The 23,356-nt window shown below is 41.1% G+C and overlaps 1 protein-coding gene across 8 annotated transcripts in view; it reads right to left on the reverse strand.

Moving 5' to 3' along the window:
• Positions 1-3,568: 3,568 nt before the first annotated feature.
• The window catches only part of ARHGAP40 (Rho GTPase activating protein 40), a 78,560-nt gene continuing 58,772 nt past the window's right edge, over positions 3,569-23,356 (reverse strand). For 7 of the 8 annotated variants that reach the window (XM_048497577.1, XM_048497579.1, XM_048497576.1 and 4 more), the window contains exons 4-15: positions 19,736-19,811; positions 19,220-19,380; positions 18,904-19,069; positions 18,121-18,212; positions 17,933-18,010; positions 17,280-17,439; positions 16,105-16,187; positions 14,389-14,595; positions 13,543-13,683; positions 11,643-11,803; positions 8,274-8,329; positions 3,569-6,339 (exon numbers count right to left, since the gene is read on the reverse strand). In XM_048497577.1, the coding sequence (XP_048353534.1) occupies positions 6,233-6,339; positions 8,274-8,329; positions 11,643-11,803; positions 13,543-13,683; positions 14,389-14,595; positions 16,105-16,187; positions 17,280-17,439; positions 17,933-18,010; positions 18,121-18,212; positions 18,904-19,069; positions 19,220-19,380; positions 19,736-19,811 (1,488 nt within the window). In that variant the 3' untranslated portion in view covers positions 3,569-6,232. The remainder of the gene's footprint in view (positions 6,340-8,273; positions 8,330-11,642; positions 11,804-13,542; positions 13,684-14,388; positions 14,596-16,104; positions 16,188-17,279; positions 17,440-17,932; positions 18,011-18,120; positions 18,213-18,903; positions 19,070-19,219; positions 19,381-19,735; positions 19,812-23,356) is intronic. The other variant, XM_048497575.1, reaches the window with a different exon arrangement.

Genomic DNA, 23,356 nt, shown 5'->3' on the forward strand with positions numbered 1-23,356 from the left:
TTGTTCCAGGGAAGCTTTATCTGTACACCACTTTTGTCTATCCTGAAATTTGCAGTTTTCTCTGCCTTGAGGTGGCTGAAGATTTTTGCCTCTTTGTTCTGTCCCAAGTCAGTCAAACAACTACCAGGACTGATCAGTTTGCTAATTGCAGCAATTTTACCTTAAATACAGGCAGCTGGGTATTCATCAAGTCGCAAATTTCGCTGTTTAGTAAGAGACCTCCCCCAAGGAAAATAATTAGGGATAATAACAAGTGGATCATAATAAATGTAACACAACAACAAATGCACGCTAAGGACATGAAGCAGAGTCAGAAGGGCTATTAGGGAACCCCTGTGATTTCCCCACTTTTTTGGAAAAGAAAAACAATGCAATATCCTTGATTGTCTCTTGTATACTGGATTCTAGCTCATCAGCCACCACTGTTGGTTTGTTATAAATAATACCTAATTATTCCCCTTTTTGCTGCCTCTTGTGTCCAGAGAACAGCTCACCAGTGTCATCAGCACAGGCGAGAACTGCCACCTCAATTTACATCCATGCATAAAAGGCTGTAATGGAAGGCAGTAGGAGACACGTACTTATGTTAATTATAGGATTCCCACAGCCCTGCACCTGACAGACACCAATTTGCTGCAACTCCTCTTAGTCTTCACACGGCTCTCCGAGGCTCCGTTTTGTATCCCCCACCAATTCCATACAAGGAACCAAGAATGCTGTGATTTATGTATGCATACACAATTTGACTTTAACTGTGGGGACATGCTCCCAAACAACCACCCGTAAAGTCAGTCAAAGGTCTACAGGGCTGGCTAATTTTGTTTTAAAACCCAGAGAGATTATATGTGTTTCAAAACTGAATACATATAGCTGCTTTACATTAACAAATGGACCATTTCAGCCAGTATATATATGGATTATACTCCCTGACAGGGCAAGTGCTCTACAGCTCAGTGATATTATTGCAAGAATGGCTTGGGCAAGTCTTTCAAAAGCAACAACTGAACCCATATGTACCTGCCTGGGAGCTGAGGTTACAGGGGGAGGCTCTCCTTTTGGAACCCCCTCACTGAGAAACCAGGGGGGTATGGGAGGGCTTTCTCTATGATTGCCCCCACGCTTTGGAATAACCTCTCCTTTAGTGGTTCTCTGAGCATCTACCCTTTATGGGTTTAGGTGCCTGGCAAAAACTTTCCTCTTTACACAGACATTGGTTAGTCTCCCTGAATGTCCCCTCTATGATGATGTTGGGTGTGTGGGGTTGAAGGTTAGGATTTTAATTTTCATATGCTGTAGTATTTTTAAGAGATGGTTTTATGTATGGGGATGCTGTAGCTACCTAGAAATCTTGCATATAGACCCCCCCCCCCCCCCCGGTAAGCCTCGAGTTGCGGCGGCAGGAGCCAGGGGCCAGTGGCACCTCAGTGAAAAACATTCAGAATGCTCCCCTATGGAACAAGGTGGGGCACACCCAGTGGGAACATGGCGGCGGTAGCAGCAACTCCCTGGCGAAAAGCTGGGGCCGGCTCCTGTCACATCCGACGGACATTGCCTCCCATGGTTGCTCTTCTGTTTGGTTACTGGGGTATTGAGTTTAGTGGGATGTTAGACTAGAGGTTTTAATCTGGTTGCTGAATCCTTGTTAGCATGATAACAACTAGTTTGGTTAGGTTAATTAGTAATGTATTTTGTTATTGGTAGTGTAGCTAAGATAATAGGACTGTTTATTCTTAGGTCAATGGATTGTAACATTTTTGAGGAAATCGCCATCTGATTTTTTGTTATATTGTCAAATTAAAAATTTTTGTTCTATTGTGGGATGGGTTCTATTGTTGGTCATAATGGATTAGTAAGTATGTTGTTAAATACACTTGTGTAGATGTTGTGTGGTTTTGTTGTTGATGTTCTAAATTATGAATATTATGTTGTATAGTTGTATAGTTAAGAAATGATGTTGAACCTGTTAATAATGTTTATGATGTGGATGTTAAATTACTGTGGTGAATTGTGTTAATGTTAACCTGATATTAGATATTGCTAAGAGCTATTGAGTTTCTGTTAAGTATTTTGTTCTGATGTATTGTATCTTATCATGTATTATTGGTTGTACTATTATTTGCTGTTGTTTACCACCCTGGGCCCTTTGGGGGAGGGCAGTATATAAATTAAATTTAACATAACATAACATTGGCAGGGTATAAATTTAATAAATAATTAAAAATTAGAAGGACAATCCCACCTGTTTTTTTCTTAATCACGAATCCACAGAACTGCATGAAGAATGTATTTCCTGCCTGTCCATTTCCGCAGCTGTCTGTAACATCCAAAAAGCTACTTGAGGTTCCTGGAGCCCTCATGAATAGAACATAATTCACCATGGAGGACTGTAGGAAAGGAGTGCCCTTCTCCCCATTCAAGCAGAAGTGTCTTCAGTGTATGCAACTTTTGAATCCATCCCTATCTCAGGTCAGGTTTCCATTGTCTTTTCCTGGGCTGCACAATTGCATGCCATACAACAAATAGCTGAAACACTCAGTATTCAAAAGAAAATGCTCACCCAGCAGGAAGTACCAGTGATTAACATCAGCAATAGTTTGTCATTGGCTTCAGAAAAAAAATTACAGTAAGAAAACGAGAGTGCAAACAAAGAACACATGTAAGAATGGAATAAGAGACTAATGGGTTTTTAAAACAACTTCTTATATTCAAAATTCATGTTTCTGAAAACACAAAAGTGAACGCATCTTCAGCTCAAGCAGTTCACCAATTCCAAAACTCCTTAATCCTCCTTCCAACACCATCTTCAGCCACTCTTTATTAGGTCAAGCTTACCTAAAATTCCAGGAGCACCCTTGACCCTTGGTCAACATCTCAAGCAGCTGTTTAAGACCTAGCAAAGTCTTGTGCTTCCTTTGTCGATTCAGTTAATCAAATTATACTTGTTTATGGCCAAAAGCCATTACAAAATAAGTGCAGTAAGAGCAATAAAACCTTAAAATAAAATGAGCATTTCACAAAATGTTAAAAAGAGACAAATTACAAATTTATGAAAACATCCACACTAATAAATTCTATAGATTTGCTCTCTTTCAGATCTCATTGACTCTTATTGTTTTTGCTGCACAAGCAAAGACATTCTTTCTTATAGGAAACATAAGAATCAGCACCTGATAGTAAAAATATTATCTTTTCAAGGTTGGATTGCCAGTTTAAACCTCTCAGTAATCCAACCAAAAATATGGCTCTGGGCTCCATGTACAAGTGCACAAGGTAAAACAGAACGTGGAAGATCTTCCATGACAGACTCTCCACAAATACAATAGTGTTGCTCCTTTGGCTGCTTGCTATATTTTTCAGACAGTAGAGCCATTGGCCTAGTTGGAAGCACAAGGCAGTAAAGGCCACTCTACATTTTGGAATAGTAAGATTAGTTAAATGAGGAGTTCTGAGGTGATTCAATCAGTCCAGGATTGCTCTTTGGGCCAAGTTCAAAACCAGCTTTTTCTGGTTTAATACAATGGAAGTTTTCATTGCCAAAAATGCAGCAACAGACAAAAACAGGCAGACATTTTGGAAATATGTCTAGTTCTTTATTGATGTGCTGTTTTAAATATCACATTAAAATGTTAACATAAGCTGTTTTTTTTAAAAAAGCTCAAGTGAGCTAGTGTTGCATTTTGTGCCTCCCTGCTTTACCTTCGCAACAAAATTTCTCTCATGAAGAGAAACACATTCAAAGAACATCAATATTATGAACAGACATGAGGTTACACAGTCCTTTATGTCAAGTACTATAACTCTAGTCCCTTTATTGATTCCCTTGTATCAATTGTCACAATGTTCATTTGCTGTTGGTTTGTTAGCATCCAGGTTGTTCAGTGAAGTCATTTTCATTTGTTCCCATTGCTTTGTTCAGACTGAACATGGTTACAAACCTCTTAAAAAGATTCTGAGGACAAAGTAGTCCTCATTCTTCAGGAAGCAATGAACTGTCCCATAATTTTGCTCTGAATCTTGCACTTCTGATTAGTACTAACCTATTAGATTTTATTCATCATTATCTGGTCAGGGCACAGAGTGCATTCTTTCTTACTGGGCCAAAATATTTCCTCCACTATGCTGATCTTCATGCTCCACACAAAGTTGCAACTTCAATGCAGATTTTGTTGCACTGAGTGCACTGGCATAGATTACTTTTGTTTGGTATGCCTACAGTGAGCTGTATCTACACAATCTTGATAGGATTTCATGGGCAACTAAATTGGCAGTTCAGATTACACACAAAGGTGCATGCATTAGAAATCATACCTTAGAACAAATGGATACAAGAATCCTGCAAATTATTAGCCTAGGTCAACCAACAGGCCATTTCTATTGTGTTCTAAATGGCTGCAGGATCCCTGTATCTATCCATTCCTGGGTAGAACTGAGAGCCAAGAAGGAAGGCAGAAAAATGGTTACTTCCTCTCCACACCTTTGCCTGCTTTCCTGCTTCAAACCCATCTGTATTCAATCCCCTAACTCCTGCCAGTGGAGTTTTACAACACACTGTGCTGCTCAGCTTTCTGTTACTCATTCCTAAAATTCCTTTTTAAGGGGGCATTTGGACTTCTAATGCATGCATCCAGTGTTTCATGTGAATAGTGAGAACATTAACCCCAATTGACAATCCCCTTTTCCTGAGTTGTCCGCTCTTCAATTTCCCTATACTGCAGTTGCCTGTATCAGTGAGTGTTTAACTATTCTGCTAAAACTTACTTGGAAGATGCAAAATCTTTCTCACAGCCTAAAGAATGGATTAGAATATTTGCATTAATGCTTAGTTACCCTGTCTGGAAACCTTTGTTAACTGGGCTGTGCTAAATCCTGCACCACCCAAAGAACATGCTTCCAGCAGTATGTGTATGTATATAAATACGTTTAAAGTAGCAGCACACTGATTTTGTTCTTCTGACATTAGCAGCAATCCATAGCTGATATTCTATTTTGAAGAGGGTGCAGTGCTTGTAGGCACACCTTTCTGTAAGTAGTTAGCATAACAGATTTAAGGAGGCATCACATACTGACCATTCAAAAGCAAAACAGACTCAAAATTTCAGATGCTGAATGCTTAGTACAGAGCGCCTAGAACTGTCACTTTTGACAAACGCTTTACACATTAAGATGTTTATTTTAGCTTTTTAAAAGGACATAAAAAGTAAGGAAATGGAGAAAAGGACATTAACCTCCAAATAAACATTCACATCATATTTTCTGGACCACCTGCGCAAACAGGTTTTTGATAAATATTCTGACAAACACAGCACTTTAAAAAATTCAATATCAAAATAATATGAAAGACATGAAAAATAAGATCATATGGCTCAGGTGTTTACAAATTAGCTTTTATGCATTAAAAAACTTAAGGGCATGATGTAAAATGCTTCTACTTGGAATTTCATTAGGAAAAAAATTCATTACAAGTAGAAAGCAAATAAAGGTTAAATATTCACCTAAAATGCTAGACAGGATGTAAAATCCAATTTCAAGCTAGAGTCTAAAGAGGAATAATACTGAGGTGGCTTAGTGTGGCCAAGTACAAAACTGATGTAGATTTGTTTTAATGTCATGGCAAAACTGCATATACATTGAACAGTAATATTAGAATCTCTGAGAGAAGATGACATTCCACATCTATTGTTGTGTTTGATACTTCAGCACCACTAACCTGGACAGCGGCATTCTGAACACAAAATTCCCAAAATTGTTTCCCTGCACTGCATAGTTTTATTGTCACCTAAACCCTTCCAGAAACAACAGAAAATGTACAACAGCATACATCCTTACAGGTCTTTTTCCTTCAGGAAGCAGGCAAGTAACTTTGTAATAAAAATACAAACTGTTAAATGGCTATGAGCCTGATATCTCCTTCATCTGATATGAAGTCTCTCCAGTAAATGAATCAAATCTGTTATATGATCCTCATCAGTTTCCTGAAGGATGTGTTTCTGTTTACTAGTTGTTCTTGGAAATCCATTTTTACAGTTATAAATACCACATACATTCTGCTAACCTAAAGATCTCTGGAATTGCCTACAAGCTGATATGGAAGTTTAAAAGAACAGGTACTTTTTCCATTCAATCAATTGACTGATTTATTACAATTTCTTCAGCATACACTAAGCCTGATATTTTCCTTGATCACTGGGTTCCACAGAGTGTTTGGCTAGATTCCTTTCTCCAAATGTGCCTCCTAGAGTTTTCGTGGAAAGGATGGGTTTTGCCTTATAATCCATTCTGCATGAGGATTCACATGATACAGGTCTAACAGGTATGTATCTGGGTCCAGACAATGCTCATCTGTTGAAAGAAAACACATTTTGAAGAATTATTCCCAAAACTGGAAGCCGAGCAAACCATCCTGCATCTAAGAATGTCTGAATTGCTTTCAAATTTTTCAACCTGTCAAGAGTGCATAGGTGAAGCAAAAATGTTACTGTGTGTAGGTGAAGGAGGAAAAAACAAAATCTATGTGAATGATTTTAGTCACAGTGCTCTTCACCCCTTACCTTGTACCATCCTGGACAGCTATTGGAGGACAGTGACATGTAGACCTGACGGAGACGCATCAGGCACTGAAAGGATTTGTGAACTGCTAGGAATGAGTGTGAAGACCGCATCCTAAGTACAGCCAAAGCCAATGTCCTACCACTTAGTGAATATCCCTAATTACTGTGATCCTTCGAACCTGTTTCATGTTGCTAAATGAAACCAGACTTCATGCAAGGTTAGTAGTAATTTAGAAAGAAAAAAAAGCCTGTCCTTTCAAAACTTTATTTTGAGTAAACGGTGTGGGAAGCCTTGTTGCAATTAGCAAAATGGAGTAAGGGGTGAAGAGATAAATCCCCTCCTTTCTTCCCACATGGCCCTGATCTGAACCTTGGCTGCATGCACAGCTTACATTTTACTCTTTGACTAAGATATATGATGTTAGTCATGTTTGTTTTGACCATCAGGTATGCCATATACTGGATGCCTTTGTGGAAAAAATAGCAAGCCCTAGAAACACAGTCAATACTGAGAAACAATCAGATTGTTAAAACCAAGGCTCTTTTTAACGTACTTGTTAAGGGGAAGTTGTGATGACTAACAGAATACCCAGCCACCCACCCTCAATTAAAACACCATTTAAAAACATTTCATGGAGTTTAATACATTATTGGGAAGCTCCTGCTGTCCAGGCCAGCTCTAACATGAGGGTTAGAATCATAGAGGTGAGATCAGGTGAGATCAGGGCCCTGCGGGATTTACAAAGTTTCCACAGGGCCTATAAAACGGACCTGTTCCGCCAGGCGTTTGGCCAGCCGGGATGATGTCAACTGCCATAAAAAGAAAACATCTGGCCTCCCGTGGGTTCATAAAAAGGGGAATAGAATAGCTGAAGCCATCTATAGTTTAGTATTTTATGTATTTTAATTAAATTATATATACGATGTTTTAAACTTTTATTCTTGTTGGAAACCGCCCTGAGCCTTCGGGGAAGGCGGTATATAAATGTAACAAATAAATAAAATAAAATAAATAGAATTGGAAGGCGGCTATACAGGCCGTCTACTCCAACTGCCTGCTCAAAGCAGGATCAGCCCAAAGCATCCCTGACAAGTGTGCTTCCAACAGTCACTTGAAGACCGCCAGCGAGGGTGATCTCACCTCCTTCCTAGCCAACCAATTCCACTGCTGAACTACTTTTCCTGTTTAAAAAATCCTAATATCCAGCCAGTACCTTTCCACTCATTAATTAAACCCATTATTGCGAGTCCCATCTTCTACTATCAATAGGAACAGCACCCTGCTCTCCTCTAAGTGACAGCCCTCCAAATACTTAAAGAGAGCCCCCACCAACCTCCTCTTCTCCAAACTGAACAATCCTAAATCCCTCATAGGGCCTGGTCTCCAGGTTCATCCAAAGAGATTTTTAAGTAGTGCAAGACACCCGAAAAATCTAACCCTTCAACACACCTCACTCACTCCTCCACCTTCATGAAACTCTTCCCCTCTCCTGTGCTGATGAGCAGAGATTTCAGGGAGAGGGAAACCACAAGTGGGAGGCCCTCTATGTGTGTGATTGTGTGGGAAAAAAAATACACAGCAATCTCCATGGTCCTAAATCCAAGGTTGGGCATCTGCTGCTCATAAAATTCATTCCAACAGGCGCGGCTCTTGCATTTACCCAGCCAACAGCCCCACTAGGATAAGCGTCCCCAATTAAAATGTCAACATTCAAAATCACATACTTATATTGCCTCCAACTTCGTACAGGAGCAAGTTCATTGAATCTACTGATCCACCGCTGCAAAAAAGAACATAGTTATAATTAGTACCATGGTCAAAATCCGCCAGTATTAGACATGTTAACCTGAAGTTACAGATGGAGAGAATCATTCCTAAATAGGGTATGTATCAGTAGTGAGCATCCTTAAAGAGGCTTTGGCACAGTCATCCTGAATGGGAATAGAGAGTAGACCAATAATCCTCTGTGTTGTACACATCAGAAACACAGCTATACTTTTTTCCCCCTGGATATCAGTTTAACAATTGTGGCATATTTACAGAGTTCTAAGAATTTTACTCTGGTAAGGCAAGGATGCTAAAATTATTTTTTAGAGAGTGTTCTCCCCCACACCCCAAAATGCAAGCACCATTATGCTGAGTCACAAATTAGCATGTAACATGCACACACAAACACACCTGACCCATCCCACCCACACTCATTCAAGTGATGAAAGAAAATTCTTTCATTTCTGAAATATCATGGCTTGTAATCCAGAATGGACCCCTGAAGTAAAGAGTACCTAGTCCCCCCCTCCCCCCACAACCCTTCCTAGGTTGGGATGCCTCTCAGCCACCGTCTCTTCACCAAACTACAATTCCCAGGATTCCCTGGGGAGAGGGAACAATTACTAAACTGTTTAGACGTTTGCTGTAAGATACGCCACCATTCTCTCAAGCTCTGGTAAAGGGCTAATTTGTCAAGAGGAAAATAAAACCACAGTGAAGAATCAATATCCAGCCGCAGTGCAACTCAGCAAGAAGCTAATTCAGGTGATGCTCAACTGTGCCAATGAAAACTGCAGGCTTAAGTAGAGACGGGAACAGTTAATAGAGTATTAGCACTAATGCTTGCAAATCCACTGCGACATTCCCAATAGTCTCTTCTTTTTAACCTTCTGCAAGGCAGATTTATACCTATTTACTGAAGAAAAGAAACCACCACCCTTGTGTACAGATGACCAAATGGATGTAGACGTAGCATCGCTTTCTGAATCAGTCACTGTTCAGGTCACAATTATGAAGCATGACTACAACATAATTGCTCTTTATTTACTATACTTATACTCTACTCCTTCTCCCAAGAGCTCAGAGCTGCTTACATTCAGCTTCCAGAAAGATAATATCCCATTGGCTAAACTGACTTATCTGTAGCAGCAAACTCACTAGTCTTGTAGCAGTGGCTACTAACTTAGAAGCAGTGTAGTGGCTAATGTGTCAAACTACAACCTGGAAGATCCAGGTTCAAATTCCCAGTCATCCATGAAGTTCATTGAGGAATCTCACACCAGCCATTCTCTCTTGTCCTAACCTATGTCACAGGGCTGTTGCCAGGATAAAAAGGCAGAGTGAAAAATCACATATGCTGTCTGGAGCGCCTTAGAGGAAAGGTAAGATAATATATGAAAATGTTGAAAGAGGATCAAACAAATTCACAGGTAAATGGGTATAGCAACGACCATGTAAAAAACAAACAAACCCTGAGCAGTGATTGATGGTGGGTGAACAATTGAAGCTGATTATATAAATCTGTTTCAATCCGGTTTCAGGCAAAGGTTCGGCACAGAAATGGCATTGGTCACCCTGATGGACCTGTACCAGGAGAGGGATGGGGGAATGCATCTCTGTTGATTTCTTGACAGTTTTCGATACTATCAGGCAAGGTATCCTCCTGGAGCAGCTCCAAGGATTGGGTCTGGGAGGGACTGTTCTTCACTGATTCTTGTCCTTTCTCCTGGGCAGGCTCAGAAAGTGGGTAGTGGTGATGGTTCATGCTTTCAGCCCTGGGAGCTTCATGGTGGGGTTCTCCAGGGCTTTGTGTTATTCCCCCCCTCCCCTGCTATTTAATATATATGTGAAACTGCTGGGTCAAGTCATCAGAGGGTTTGGAGTTGGGTGCCATCAGTACACTGATGACACCCAGCTCTATGTTTCTACTCCATCTGAGTCAGGAGAGGCCCTTCAGGTACTGAACGCTTGCCTGGAAGTGGTGATGGACTGGATGAGGACCAATAAACTGAAGCTGAATCCAAACAACACAGAAGTGCTGTAGGTAACGAGACTCCAAGTCCAAGAGATCACTGGGCAGCTGGTACTGGATTGAGAGGTGGGGAAGTGTTGCTCCTGAAGGACTGGATGCAAGATTGGGGGTGTTCTTGGACTCAGCCCTGTCCTTGGAATCACAGGTGGCAGGGGTGGGTAACAGCACCAACAGCAGTGATGGCTAGGAGCACCTACCAGCAGCTCCAGCTGGTTCACTGGCTTTGCCCGTATTTGGACAGAGGGGATTTGGCCACAGTGCTTCACATTCTGGTAGCTGGAAGTCATTGTAGGGCGTGTTATGGATTGATTTCTTGGTTGCCGTCTCTTTTTGGTTGATGATGGAGCCAGGAGACCTTGAACAATTTTAATCTCTTCATTGTCAAACTTAAAGTCATGTAATTCCCCAGCAATCATTACTTATGTCTTCTTGATGTTCAGCTGTAATACTCTGGCACTTCCTGCTTAACTTTTATCATTCGTTGTTTCAAGTCTTCAGTACTGTCTGCAGTATGTGGTATCATCTGCATATCTCAGTTAATGCTCCTTCCCGTATTTTCACTCCACTTTTATCTAAATCTAATCCAGCTTTCCTTATTATATGTTCTATATGTAGACTGAACCAAAGGAAGATAAAATATATCCTTGCCTGATACCTTTGTCAGTTGGAAACCATTTTGTTTCCACACATTCTCTACAAAAGGTAACCTCCCGTCCAGGGAATAAGTTGCACATCAAAACAATCAGATGGTGTAGCACACTCATTTCTTTAAAAATCAGTCATACTTTTTCATGATCTACAACAGTCAAACGCTTTTCTGCGATCTATGAAAACAAACTATGCTTCTACCATCCTTGTATCTTGAGGTAAATAGTACTTAGTTAGGCAAGACACCCCGAGAAGCTGGATTTTCTGTTTGTTGAAGCCAATGCTGTTCAATGAATACAATATTTAGAAACTGGTAGCTGAAAGCATAATATTGTGGAAAGGTCACATAGAAATGATCCAAATAAATAAATAAATAGAACTGTTCAGGACCCCAAAAAGACTTTCTACAGTATAAACCTATATTGGATTTGCAAGTGTTTCATTGCTATGGATCCTCCCCAAGTATCCTGGGAGCTGCTGTTTGGTGAAGATGCCGACTATTTCTTTTTAAGCAATGCCACGTTTCTCCTGCTGCCACACCAGTTCCTAGTTTTCCATCAGCACAGCTCTCTTCACACTACAGCAGCAGGGAATTAACACATGAGAAAGACATGCTACACCGGCTTAGAGCTTGGTGACTTTTTACCATTTGATGAGGTTGACAGTGTTGACAATACTCCAGCCATTCTGGCAGAGGTGCTTCTGGAACTGCCGCAGAACGTCAGCTGCTTTGGTGCCATTGTTTAAGTGAACCTCCAGAGAGTCCTTCAGGAACAGGGAAGCTTGGACTTTCACTACTTTGGACGGCTGAAAAATGAAAGAGGCAGCATGGAGGAAGGGGAGGAAACACACGCTGATAAAAGAGTTGTGAGCAAGCGCAAATATAGCATCATAAGGGAAGAACTGGATGCTCAAGCAGAAAGATGCTCAGCCCTGAGAATCCACTATTTGTATTCGACATAATGGATGCAAGGTAATGATTAATATCGAATGATGCATTTCATCATAAAGCTGGACACATGTTTGACTAGGACTAGAGAAAGATAAGCAGGGGCGCCCCCTGGTGCTCACATAAGAGAAAATTCTCTTGCAGCAAGCAAAACGTGCTTGTTTTAAAGGGACTTTATGCACACAATATACAGGTGCATCTTAGGCACTTCAAACAAAAGAGAGAAGTTAGCTAAGTTGGTCCAGTTCATCGTGAGCATAGACTGAGAAGGCTGTGGAGACTTGAGATTTCAAAATGTCCCCATGAAAGAAACTCAGGAAAGCACAGGATTTGTGAAAATAAAAAATGAGGAAGGACGCCTCACAGCCCTTCGTCTCAGCATGAGGGGTTCCTTCTACTTCACTAATGGAGGAAAGGGCAAGAAATAGGTTGGCTGTGCCATGCTTGGTCCAATCAAGACTCTGTAAAATGGGTGTGGGTGTGGGTAAGAGATCTTTAGGATCTAATTCACACAACTAAAAGCTGTACTTGCCTCTGTTACACAGGCCTTCTTCATGGCTGGATCACCTTATATGTTATTACAACTGTTCTATTTCAGCACACTACTAGCTATTTATCCCAATTTGCTTGCTTCTCCTAGGCTCTCCTGTCCCTCTCCTTTTTATGATACATCTATTATGTTGCAGGCGTTATTATACATTGTAAACTTACTTTGAATGCATTGGCAGAAAGGGAGTACATGAACTTATCAAATAAATAAAATATGTTGATCTGCATCTAATAGGCTTTGAGATCTAATAGGACAATGCTGTGGTGAATCCAAAAAGAGGGCTGAATCCACCAGAATATTTCTTCTAGTGGGGAGGTTTCTTTCAGCAGAGTGTAACTTTCTCGCATCCCACCGCAGCTGCAAACCCCTGGCCCTCTAGCAACATAACTGGGAGGGAGGGGTGGAAAAACTGCACTCTGCTAGCAGAAATGCTTCTGACCCTGGAAGTGCTCAATGGGATCCAAGTCTGAATGCCCAGATCAAATGTCCTTCCATTACAAAAGAACTCACACCATGGATTTCTTCAAAAACATAAAGTAGCAATACAACACAGATTAATACTGTAAAGTGTTGTGATTACTTTAGGGCTCAGGCAAGCATTTAATTATTTCAAAATTTCATAATCTGCCTCTTAAGAAAAAAATATACACATGGGCAGTAAAAACTTATTAAGAGCTCAACCTGTTTCACTTTATCTCAGAACTGCTTACAAAAAACAGAAATCTGCCCAAAGTCAGCCAGTGAATTGCTCACCAATCAAAGATTTCCAAAGGGAATGTCTGGCAGAGACAGACATCTCTAGAATTCAATTAAAAATTTCCCTCACTAACTAGCTTCTAAAATGGCATTAGTGGCCACAGGATGGATCCAAGGTCGCCATCACTTGTAGTCTGGCCCTAAGTCACCAACATTTGCATGTGAAATCTTGAATGTGTGCAGGTTTGCGACTACCATGAACCTCAGTACCAACCTTTAATAAGGCAGGAATGAAATGGTATGACAGAAAGGGGCAGATAAGGACAGTAGCAGGTAAGGGCTCTCACTCACTTCCGCATGGTTCTTTTCTGTCTTTTCTTTGTCCGTGTGAATCTTCCTCAACAGGTTTTTGATCCTCCTGTCATAGAACTGGTACTTCCGGCTGCTGCTCTCATTCAGTTTCCGTACTTGGGTGACCAAGAAAGACGATATCTAAAATGAATGAAAAATTACGAGAGCTCAGATGGTTTACTTATGTTGCAACATTCTCACCACCCTTAAAGTTCTGGGAAACTCTTCTGAAAGTATCCAATGAAGATGAGAAGGGACACAGAATATATCCACACCAAGGAATAAAAGAAGCAGCCTGATTCTGAACAGCCTGATTCTGGCCAATGGTAGGCCAGTGATTTTGTTTCTGATAAGCCTAGATTGCTGCTTTCACCATGTTAAGCCTCCTCAATCTTTACTTTTAAAGTTCTCCCCTCCCTTCCAATGCTCATCTAACACTGGGCTCCTTTTTGCTCTCCTGCTGTATTCCCTTCTTCTCTTTCATGCTATTTCATCAAAACTCTTGTTCTTTATGTTTTGATCTATCAGTTTACTGTCCAGACCTTGGTTTCATTGGAACGAGGGCCCACTGGCTTCAGGCTTAGACCAGGAATCAAAACACCTTTTGGGACTTGGTGCTCTTTTGTTTCCAAACTTCTGCCAGCCACTAAGTTACCCACTGAACACCTGTAATGAACCGATGACTTCCAATCCTTGCTTTACAGATTTTCAGCATTTTCTATTAGTAAGCATTAAAAATGAAGGGCCACCATTTAAAAAATGAAAGTTCCATTTTGACCAACTGTCTGTTTACAGATGCAGGGAACTCAAATACCTTCGTTTCAGAGTAATTTGGGCCCAACTTACAGTCCAGAGCAAATCCTGATAGTGAATCATCATCCGCACAATATCTGCTGCCCCTTCTGCCAGCTGTTTTTCCTTCCCTTCTGGGATCTTGTTCCGCAGCCCTTTGTGCATGAAGAGGTTTGGAGCGATGACCGTGGAAACATTCCAAAGAGACATCTTGTTCTTTTTCTCTCTGGAAGCCACCAACCTCAGGAATTCCAACAGAGCCTGAAAATGGGAAAGAGGGACATTCATGGTCAAATTAACAGAACACGGAAACTAGTCAACCTTGAGCTTCAAGGAAAATTAACCCCCCCCCAAAAAAATTTCAATCAGCTTGATATTCATGTGTTTTGCATGATATTACCAGCTGTCTTAAGATCGCAGCCACTTGGCACATTAGGAATGTTCTGGTGTCAGGGCACTGCAATTCCTTAATACAGACCCCTAGGCTATGGGGAAATTGTCAACCTGACCATCTCCCATTTGCATAGGCAGCTCTTTATTCTGCAGCCATGGCAGTAGTACAAGGGATGACCAATGGCCACTTTAATCTAACTAAACTTATCAATAACGAGCTCAAAGCTGGGCCAGTGTATGGCAAGCAACTGCAGAGCCTAATGCAAGCTTTCTCAAACTTACACTGATGCTGCAAGTTTGAACATACTGCTACAAACAGGACACATTCCTCAGCCCTACTGAATTACAAACCTACTTGATAGGTAGCCTGTGTTTGATACAGCATGATATAGCACGCTTACTCCAAGCCTACTTCCTTGCAGTCATACATTATGGATCACTGACTTGGTTCCTTTAGCAACTTGCTTCTCAGATCCGATCTGCATTATTTTCCTGGGCTACAGCTGCTTAAAACTTACAGCCAAGACCAAGCATCTATTTCCTGTATAACGGCATCTCCCACTGGGTTTGCAGACTCCAGCCCTTCAAGCCCTCCAGTCTTCAAGTCAAGGGCTGTGATGCTCAAGTAGATCCCAGACACTCGTTTGCAGGGTTGCAAGACGCTATAAGGACTGCTTGTTATTTCTGCAGCTTTTTGGGGACAGGCCTACTGCACATGGGCAGACAGCAACAACACCACACCTCTCTTCACACACAGGTGAGAGGAGCAGTAGGATAATGGCATCAAGTCACTTAGTAGTACAAAAGATTCTTCATAGCTCAGAAAGGTTCAAAGGCCAGCCCTCCTCCTTGCCCAGTGAACATTGTCCCTTGATTACTTCTCGTCTTAATGTCCAACTCACCAGTTGGTCCTATTATCTGGGTAGAGGGGGTTTAATCATGTTTTTAATGCATTGTTCTAAAGTGTTGTTTTCTAGGATACCTATTGATTTGCACATGTGTGGATGTTATTTTTTGCCTTCATTTTTGTCCTACAACCAGGCCTAACCGGCCATGCTCAACCCACACCAATTGGTACATATATGCTCTATGCAGAGCTTCTCCTATTCCACAAGTGAGGTCATAACTCTGGCTCCTCCTTGCCCATATGATTTCCTGTCACTTGCTATCAGAAAGTTCCATAAGTGTGATTCCTGGGTCTAAAAGGATTGAAGACCTCTCTGCATATACTTTATGTCTTCCTACATATACTTTACCAAGGAGTTTTGGCCACCTTCCTAATTTAGACACATACATTTACTGAGTCATAGCTTCATAAACAGTTGCATGATAACGTTTCTAAGATAATGGATTCTGTAGGAGGTGGTTGCTTATTACCTTTAGGGTGTTTCGGTTTGGCTCCGGTAAAATCAGGATAAGCAGATTTAGAGCTTGCAACCTCTGTTTCAAGTCTGGGATATCTGTAGTGAAGAGAAGAATCTGAATTAAACATCAAGATTTTTTCTCTTACACACAGCTAAACGTTCCGGACCTACAGTTGGGGAACTACAAGGAAAATACAATGAAATACAAGAAGATATAATTTTAGATCACTGAATTTTCTGGGCAACACAAAAGAGATGAAGCTAGACTGGCCAAGCTATTTCTGGTGGCACTTTGCATGTCCAAATCCATCTCAATAGATATAAAGATCTGCCAATTTTAAGGCAGTTATCCGAGCACCATTTTAATTCCAGGATTTGCAGGGTTAAAAGTGCTACAGCAGACTTATGTCGACTCTGTAGAGTTTTCAAGGCAGCAGAAATTCAGAGGCTGTTTGCCATTGCCTGCTTCTGAGTGGACTGAGAGAGTTCTGAGAGAACTGTGAGTGGCCCAAGGTCACCCAGCAGGCTTCATGTAAAGGAGTGGGGAATCAAGCCCAGTTCTCCAGATTACAGTTCACTGCTCTTAACCACTACACTAAGCTAGCTGTAAGTCAAAGCTTCTCCCCAGTGTTGTTATTGTTGAAAGGAAGAAGCCTGTGCTGTGCACCAACTTTACAGTGACCAAGTTGTAGAAAGTACAAAGGGTCCATTTAAAATTAGCATAGCTTTTATGTGACACTCGCTATAGTCTGGAATCCACTTTTGGTAAAGATAGTTCATTGTGAGGGAATACACAACGTGGAGATTCCAGCAGATTCAAGGAGCCCCCATATGTAACGGGCTGCATATTTTGCCTAGGTAATATAGGATGCAAACTCCTGCCACCGTTTAAATGGTTGTGATTATTCCAGCAGTGAAATGTGCATGGACAACACCCTGCACAAAAGTCTACTTAAAAGGAAGAATCAATCAGATCTCTTTTGCTTTTCCTCTCCTATAGAGTTGATGATGGAGTACTCAGATTTAGGATTAGAAAGAGTGACTTGTGCTACACCACTGAACTTCTCCTTGCCTGGACTTCAGCTTTCCAGCCACTATATCACAATGACCCTCAAATGAACCAGAGAAATAATATAAGGTACTAGTGGTCAAGATAATAGAGACCAGGCTCTGCGGCCAAGAGCTCACTTTGAACAGCTGCAAAGGCAGGCAAGTATTCTGCTGTCAGCAAAGGAGCTGGAAGTTCCCGAATAAACCTCTTCAGCAAGCCGGACACGTCATTCTGATGGACCTCATCCCATTGAAAAATACCAGAATAGAAGGTGCTTTCTAGCCTTCGTTCCAGACTCTAAATGGAAAAAAATTACAGGGGAAAGATAAAGAGACCTCCTGGTAGTGAGAAGATTGCAGAGTTGGTGTAATTTTTTTAAAATAATGAAGCATTGTTAAGACAACACAAAACATTCTTTTGCCTTTCAACCTCAACCAACCAATGGGCCAGGACTGGTAAAACAGCAGTGATAAAATGCTGTAGTTTAAGTACTGGGAAAGATGAGATCTCCAGCAAAAGAAAGGCTACTTTGAGGAAAGCCTTCTAAAGTCACACTGGACCAACCCTGCATTTGTTGTACTGGGTGAGTAGGGAACACTTCGGAAATGTTCTTAATACTTCCTGTGCTAAAGCAACTTCTGCCCTCTAAGTCAGACACACAAACAAAAAAGCACTTCAATCCACTCCCCTACAGTTTAGCTAGGGTCAATGGGATTATAATTCAACTCCTCTTATGTAATGGAAGTTATATGCACCCTGCACTTTTATTTTTGAGAAAATAAAACTGTACCTTAATGCGGGTCTGTGATCCTGAGACTCTCAGGATTCCTTCTGTGTCCAGTCCCTTCTTTTCCAAACATGATAACAACTAGAAAGCAAAATACAAGGTCATTATTAAAAGAAAGGCTTTGCAATGAAGTTCAAAGTAAAGAAGCATTCTGACAGCAAGAACAATATGAGATATGGAAATTAACTTACTGCTTGCAGAATCAATGGAACTTTGGTATTTGGGAAGAGTTTCTGATCATTTTCTAGCAGAGTGGCAAGTGGAACTCCAAAGAGCCTGTTCTCTGCAATGGAAAATATGGTGTTATGTCAATCAACCATAATTAAACTCAAGTAAGTGATCTGCAGTATGACACAATAGTTCAGCACCAAAAGGATCATTAGGGTAAACTGGAATGGTCATCATATTGCAATGGAAGTGAAGAATCTATTAATGGTGTTTGCCAAACGGTGCTCACTTGGAGTTCTTGACCCTGATATCACAGTGTATCCGTCTAGCAGCACTTCCAAAAAGTAGTTTCCCCAAAAACTTCTCACGTGAATGACCCTGAGACCCTGGAAATCCACTGCTAATACATTAGTCCAAATTGCCCTTGACAGAGACATGGTCTGACTCAACAGAAGGCAGCTCTCGGTGTTCATATATTGGCAATGAATACAAGGCTCCATTGGCCTCAAAGTTCTGCTTTGTTAGCCACCATCAGTAAGTCTACCAAGGGACAGGCTATAAACTCTTTTAAATGCATAAATGCAACAACCAGGAAAAACACTGCAGATTCATTTAATAATACACATGTGGTTTATTGCCACCGGACATGCTGGAATGGACACATCTGCACTTTAAAGTTGATTACGGCCTAAATAGGACTTTCAGATCCAACAGCCCGCCAATTTTCCTTCTTGCTAGTTTAATCAATGACGAGAATCATTTGATGCCAAAAATCCAACTAAGAGAAATAGGGAATCTGGAGGTACCTGTTGCCTTCCATTTTACTGCCTTGTTTCTCTTCAGCTCTAATCCTAGGACATCACAAAGCGCAGTTAGCTCGATGAATGCTAACGTGGGGATCTTCTTCATATCCTGGGGTGACAAATCTCCTATCCTGGTCACTCCCAGCCTGCCCTTGGGGATCTTAAATTTCTAACCCAAAAGAAGAAGAAAAGAGCTCAGCATCACATTTTAAGGTTAATATTGGTAACATTCTCAATTCTCAAGCTGCCAGGCAGATATTCAAATGTTTGAATAACCAGATATTCTCTCATTTCAAGGAGGTGTAAGAAGAAGTCTTACAGTTAAAGAACTCTCATCCTTGATCCGTCTGGATTCCCTTGGGAACGAGCCTTTGAGTAGGATAGCTGCTTGCTCCGAATAAGCAATTTCGGTGCTGAATATTTCTTCTTGTCCAGAGCCTCTCAATGGTGATGGGAAGTCTGGGACTCCTGTTGTATCTGCTATTGCAGTAGTTTGGAAAAGGATGAAAAACACAAATCACGTCAGATGATCTTCTATAAACAACAAAAATGTCTGAATATATTTATCAGCAGCTGAAATACATCATCACCCTCATTCTCAGTTTACACCCCTCAGCCCCTGGATCACAACTTAGATCTGTCCATTTTGAGAGTCAGTCCCATTGTATGTTTTAGGAATATGCACACAGACCAATTATCTATAATGTTCATGCAGAACACTATTATTACAATTTCTTACATATAGCCACCAGGTATTTTGGAAGGAACTACTTTGCAAGCTGCTTTATAAAGAAAATATTTCCTCTCTTTAACCCCAAGAAACCTTCCTCCTTACATTTCTGATTGTTGTTGGATGACGTAGATCTGTGTTGCAACCGATCAATTTCTGAGGCCAGTTCTGGTGCAGTCTCCTAGACAGGGGACAGACAAAGAACGCACATGAAATCATATGCTGAATAATCTATTTCGTGGGACAGAGTAACTTCATCTTATTGGACATGGAAACCATGACAGTAAAACATCAAGACCACCTATAATTTGTAAAGGGGGGGGGGGGAAGCACTATGGATACAGAGGTATTTATTTTGCATAAATCACAATGGTGAAACACAATGCCTATTAACATTAGATAATGGAGAAGATCTGTTTGAACATTATACTGGGTCAGTTCACTGGTCTATCAAGGTCATTACTGGTTGGCATTGGAACTCAGAGATCTCAGGTGGAGGTCTTTCAAAACAGTAACTGTATGAGACTTTTAATTTAAAAATCTAGAAACTGAATCTGGGCCTCTGACATATAAAACAGACACTCTACCAGTGAACCACAAACACTTGCCAATGCTAGCTCATTCACACAAGCACATGTACATCATCAGACTGCAAAGCACAAGTAATACCATCTAGGCATGAACAAGTGTATAATAGGCAATCGTTAGAATAGAGTCCTGGGAGTAAGCCCTATTTTACTTCTGAGTAGACCTGCTTAGGATGGCTAGCAGGAAAAAAGTCCTATCATCTGGGAGAATCAGGGAGCACTAAACTTCTTGATGCTTCATTGTTTTGCATGTGACTGTCCTAGTTAATCAAAACCCTAAAAATTGCTGCCACTCACGTGAGGTTTTGCACAGACAAACTCAGCAAGCCCACATCTTTATATCTATTAAATATCTACTTTTGAGAGGGGACAATTTTAACCCTCCACCATCAAAATTGCTTCCAGTTGTCAATCACAATGATTGTCAGGCAGAGGTTAACAATTAAGGCAAACAGCATCAAGAAACAACTTCCTGTGATAAAGGCGACTAGGATATCCAGCCTTCCTGAAAGATTCACCTGTTAACCTGGAAATCTCCAGTTCCTAATTTCAATGTAGAACTGCCCCCATGCTAATTAAAAAGGCACTCTGCACATTCTTGGATGTTCTCACTATTATTGTGGTAGATTTCACAGCTGCCAGATCTTTAGCCGGTTGTTGGCCTTTCATTACAATGCAAGCCTCACCCAGAGGCCTAGGAAGTTGTAATGTATCGGCATAGTATTTGTGCAGATCCCAGCAGGGTTGCCTTCTGAGTTTGACAATTTTGTCAATTCGAAGATGTTTCAAGTGCTCCCCTAGTGTTTTTGGGATGGCGCCCAGTGTGCCTATTACAACTGGGGTGACCTCAGCTGGTTTGTGCCATAGACGATGTAGTAGTAGTAGTAGTAGTAGTAGTAGTAGTAGTAGTAGTAGTAGTAGTAGTAGTAGTAGTAGTAGTAGTAGTAGTAGTAGTAGTAGTAGTAGTAGTAGTAGTAGTAGTAGTAGTAGTAGTAGTAGTAGTAGTAGTAGTAGTAGTAGTAGTAGTAGTAGTAGTAGTAGTAGTAGTAGTAGTAGTAGTAGTAGTAGTAGTGCTTGATCCAAAAATTCAGAGCAAGATTTTTGCTAAATTCTGATTTAGATGTAATACTGACATGAACTGACACAACAGAGCAGCTATATCTGTTTATTCACCATTTGTGTCTTACAACATGAGTGGAGGCTCTAAGTTTTACAAACAAAAAAAAGGTGCACTGGTCAGAGGAGCTGAATGCTCCAGCACTGTACCTTCCCATGAACCCTGAAATCCGTTTCTTGCCAGTTTGCCTCATTTCTGCTACTAAAGACTGACCAGGGCATGGGTAGGGTTTGATCAACTCATACAACTTGGATCTTTCCATGTATAAGATAGATCTCCACCTTCTACATGAAATGGATAAACACATGAACAAGATGCAGAGTTTCTCCTGTTGCATATAGCTCAACTGACACTCTGTTAAATGGTTACTGTACCCTCCAGAGTGAAAAGCTGAGTCATCAGAAGGGAAATGGAACTGTCTGACTCCAAGTAAAGTTTTACGGCTTCTATTCCTTCAACAAGATTGAAGGATATCCAGCTCGAAGGATATCCGGTTGGTCTCAACCAGACCTAGGGCTTTCTTAGCCCTGGCTCCAGCCTGGCGGAACTCTGTCAGCTGATACCAGGACCCTGCGGGATCTTATCCAGTCCCACAGGGTCTGTAAGACAGAGATGTTCCACTGGGATTTTGGTTAAGACATCTTGTTTGTGGAGTATTTCATCAGTTGTAGCTGGCCTCCCTCACCCACATTTGACATCTGGGGCCAGACTATGACCACCTGCACCACATCATGAGCACCTGCCCACCCCCTACCCCACCCCCGTTTTTACTAGGGCTTGAGAATTTAAATTGGCAGCAATCTAAATTGGTTTTAAATTAATAAATGTTAGAATGTATTTATTTATTGCAGCTTGTTTGTGAAGTTATTGTTGCATAGTTTTAATTTTCATTTGTAAGCAGCCCTGAGCCCAGCCTTGGTTAAAAACTGCACCCAGGTACAAATATAATTAAATACATAAACAAAAGATCTGCAGAAACATCCCAGCAGACTAGCAGACACGGGCTTCTGCACAAGTGTCACACCACACAATGTGAGGACGCTACAGGCTTCCAGCAAGCTCTGTCAAACCACTGAGCAATCAGGGTGTGTGCAAGGGTATTAAAGGCTAAGCTAGACTGTCAGGTCATTCTGACAAGTAAAAATAGACTGGTGGAGTGGGATGGGAACAAAGGTGGGGTGCAAAGCTTTGGAGAATAAAGCAGAACCACAGACCAAAATATTACTGTGTTTAACCCACAGTGAGCCTCTGAGGGGTTTTAATGTGTAAGTTTCAGATCACAGCTGCAGTCAAACAGATCAGAAATTGATCACGTGCAAACAGCTCACATCGTCTACTCCAGTGGGGGGATTCAGCAGGTTCGCACCACTTTGGCAGAACCGGTTGTTAAAATGGTGTTTGTAAACAACCAGTTGTTAAATTATTTGAATCCCACCACTGGTCTACTCCATCAGCAAAAGCAAATGTAATGTAGGTAGGGCTGCAGCTACAAGGGCATGTATTTCTTTTTTAAAAATGCTTTGATTCAAGTACATGAGCAGAGGAGCAAAACATGAGGATTCAAGACAAGCAGCTTTTTAATCTGTTAAAAATTCTTTGAATTGGTTCAGTCGTACATTTTCATTTCACTCTATCGCATCCACACAGCAAAGTCCTCCGATCCCTTCTCTTCGTTGTATTTCTCAAAAACTCTTTGAGACAGCAAAACTGAAGTTCCTTGTATGGACATATGCAGAGGCTGACCACTGGTCCACCTTGTATATAGTAGTGTCTGTTCTAAGGTCTAAGTGATTCTCTAAGGTCTTAGATAAGGATCTTTCCCAGCTTTTCTATCACAGACACCCAGGACAGAGTTTGCCTCAAGCTACTTCAAGGCCTCAAAAAGAAGTCTCTTCTAGCATTATTACTCAAGACCCTGGCAAATGAAGATCCCAGGGATTAAAACCTGAGATATTATTGCTGAGCTATGATCCCTCCCTGGCCTTTTCATCTTCTATGATTCACACTCAGATGTACACACTT

The sequence above is a fragment of the Sphaerodactylus townsendi genome, linkage group LG05 (assembly GCF_021028975.2).
Source record: "Sphaerodactylus townsendi isolate TG3544 linkage group LG05, MPM_Stown_v2.3, whole genome shotgun sequence".
Lineage (NCBI taxonomy): Eukaryota > Metazoa > Chordata > Lepidosauria > Squamata > Sphaerodactylidae > Sphaerodactylus > Sphaerodactylus townsendi.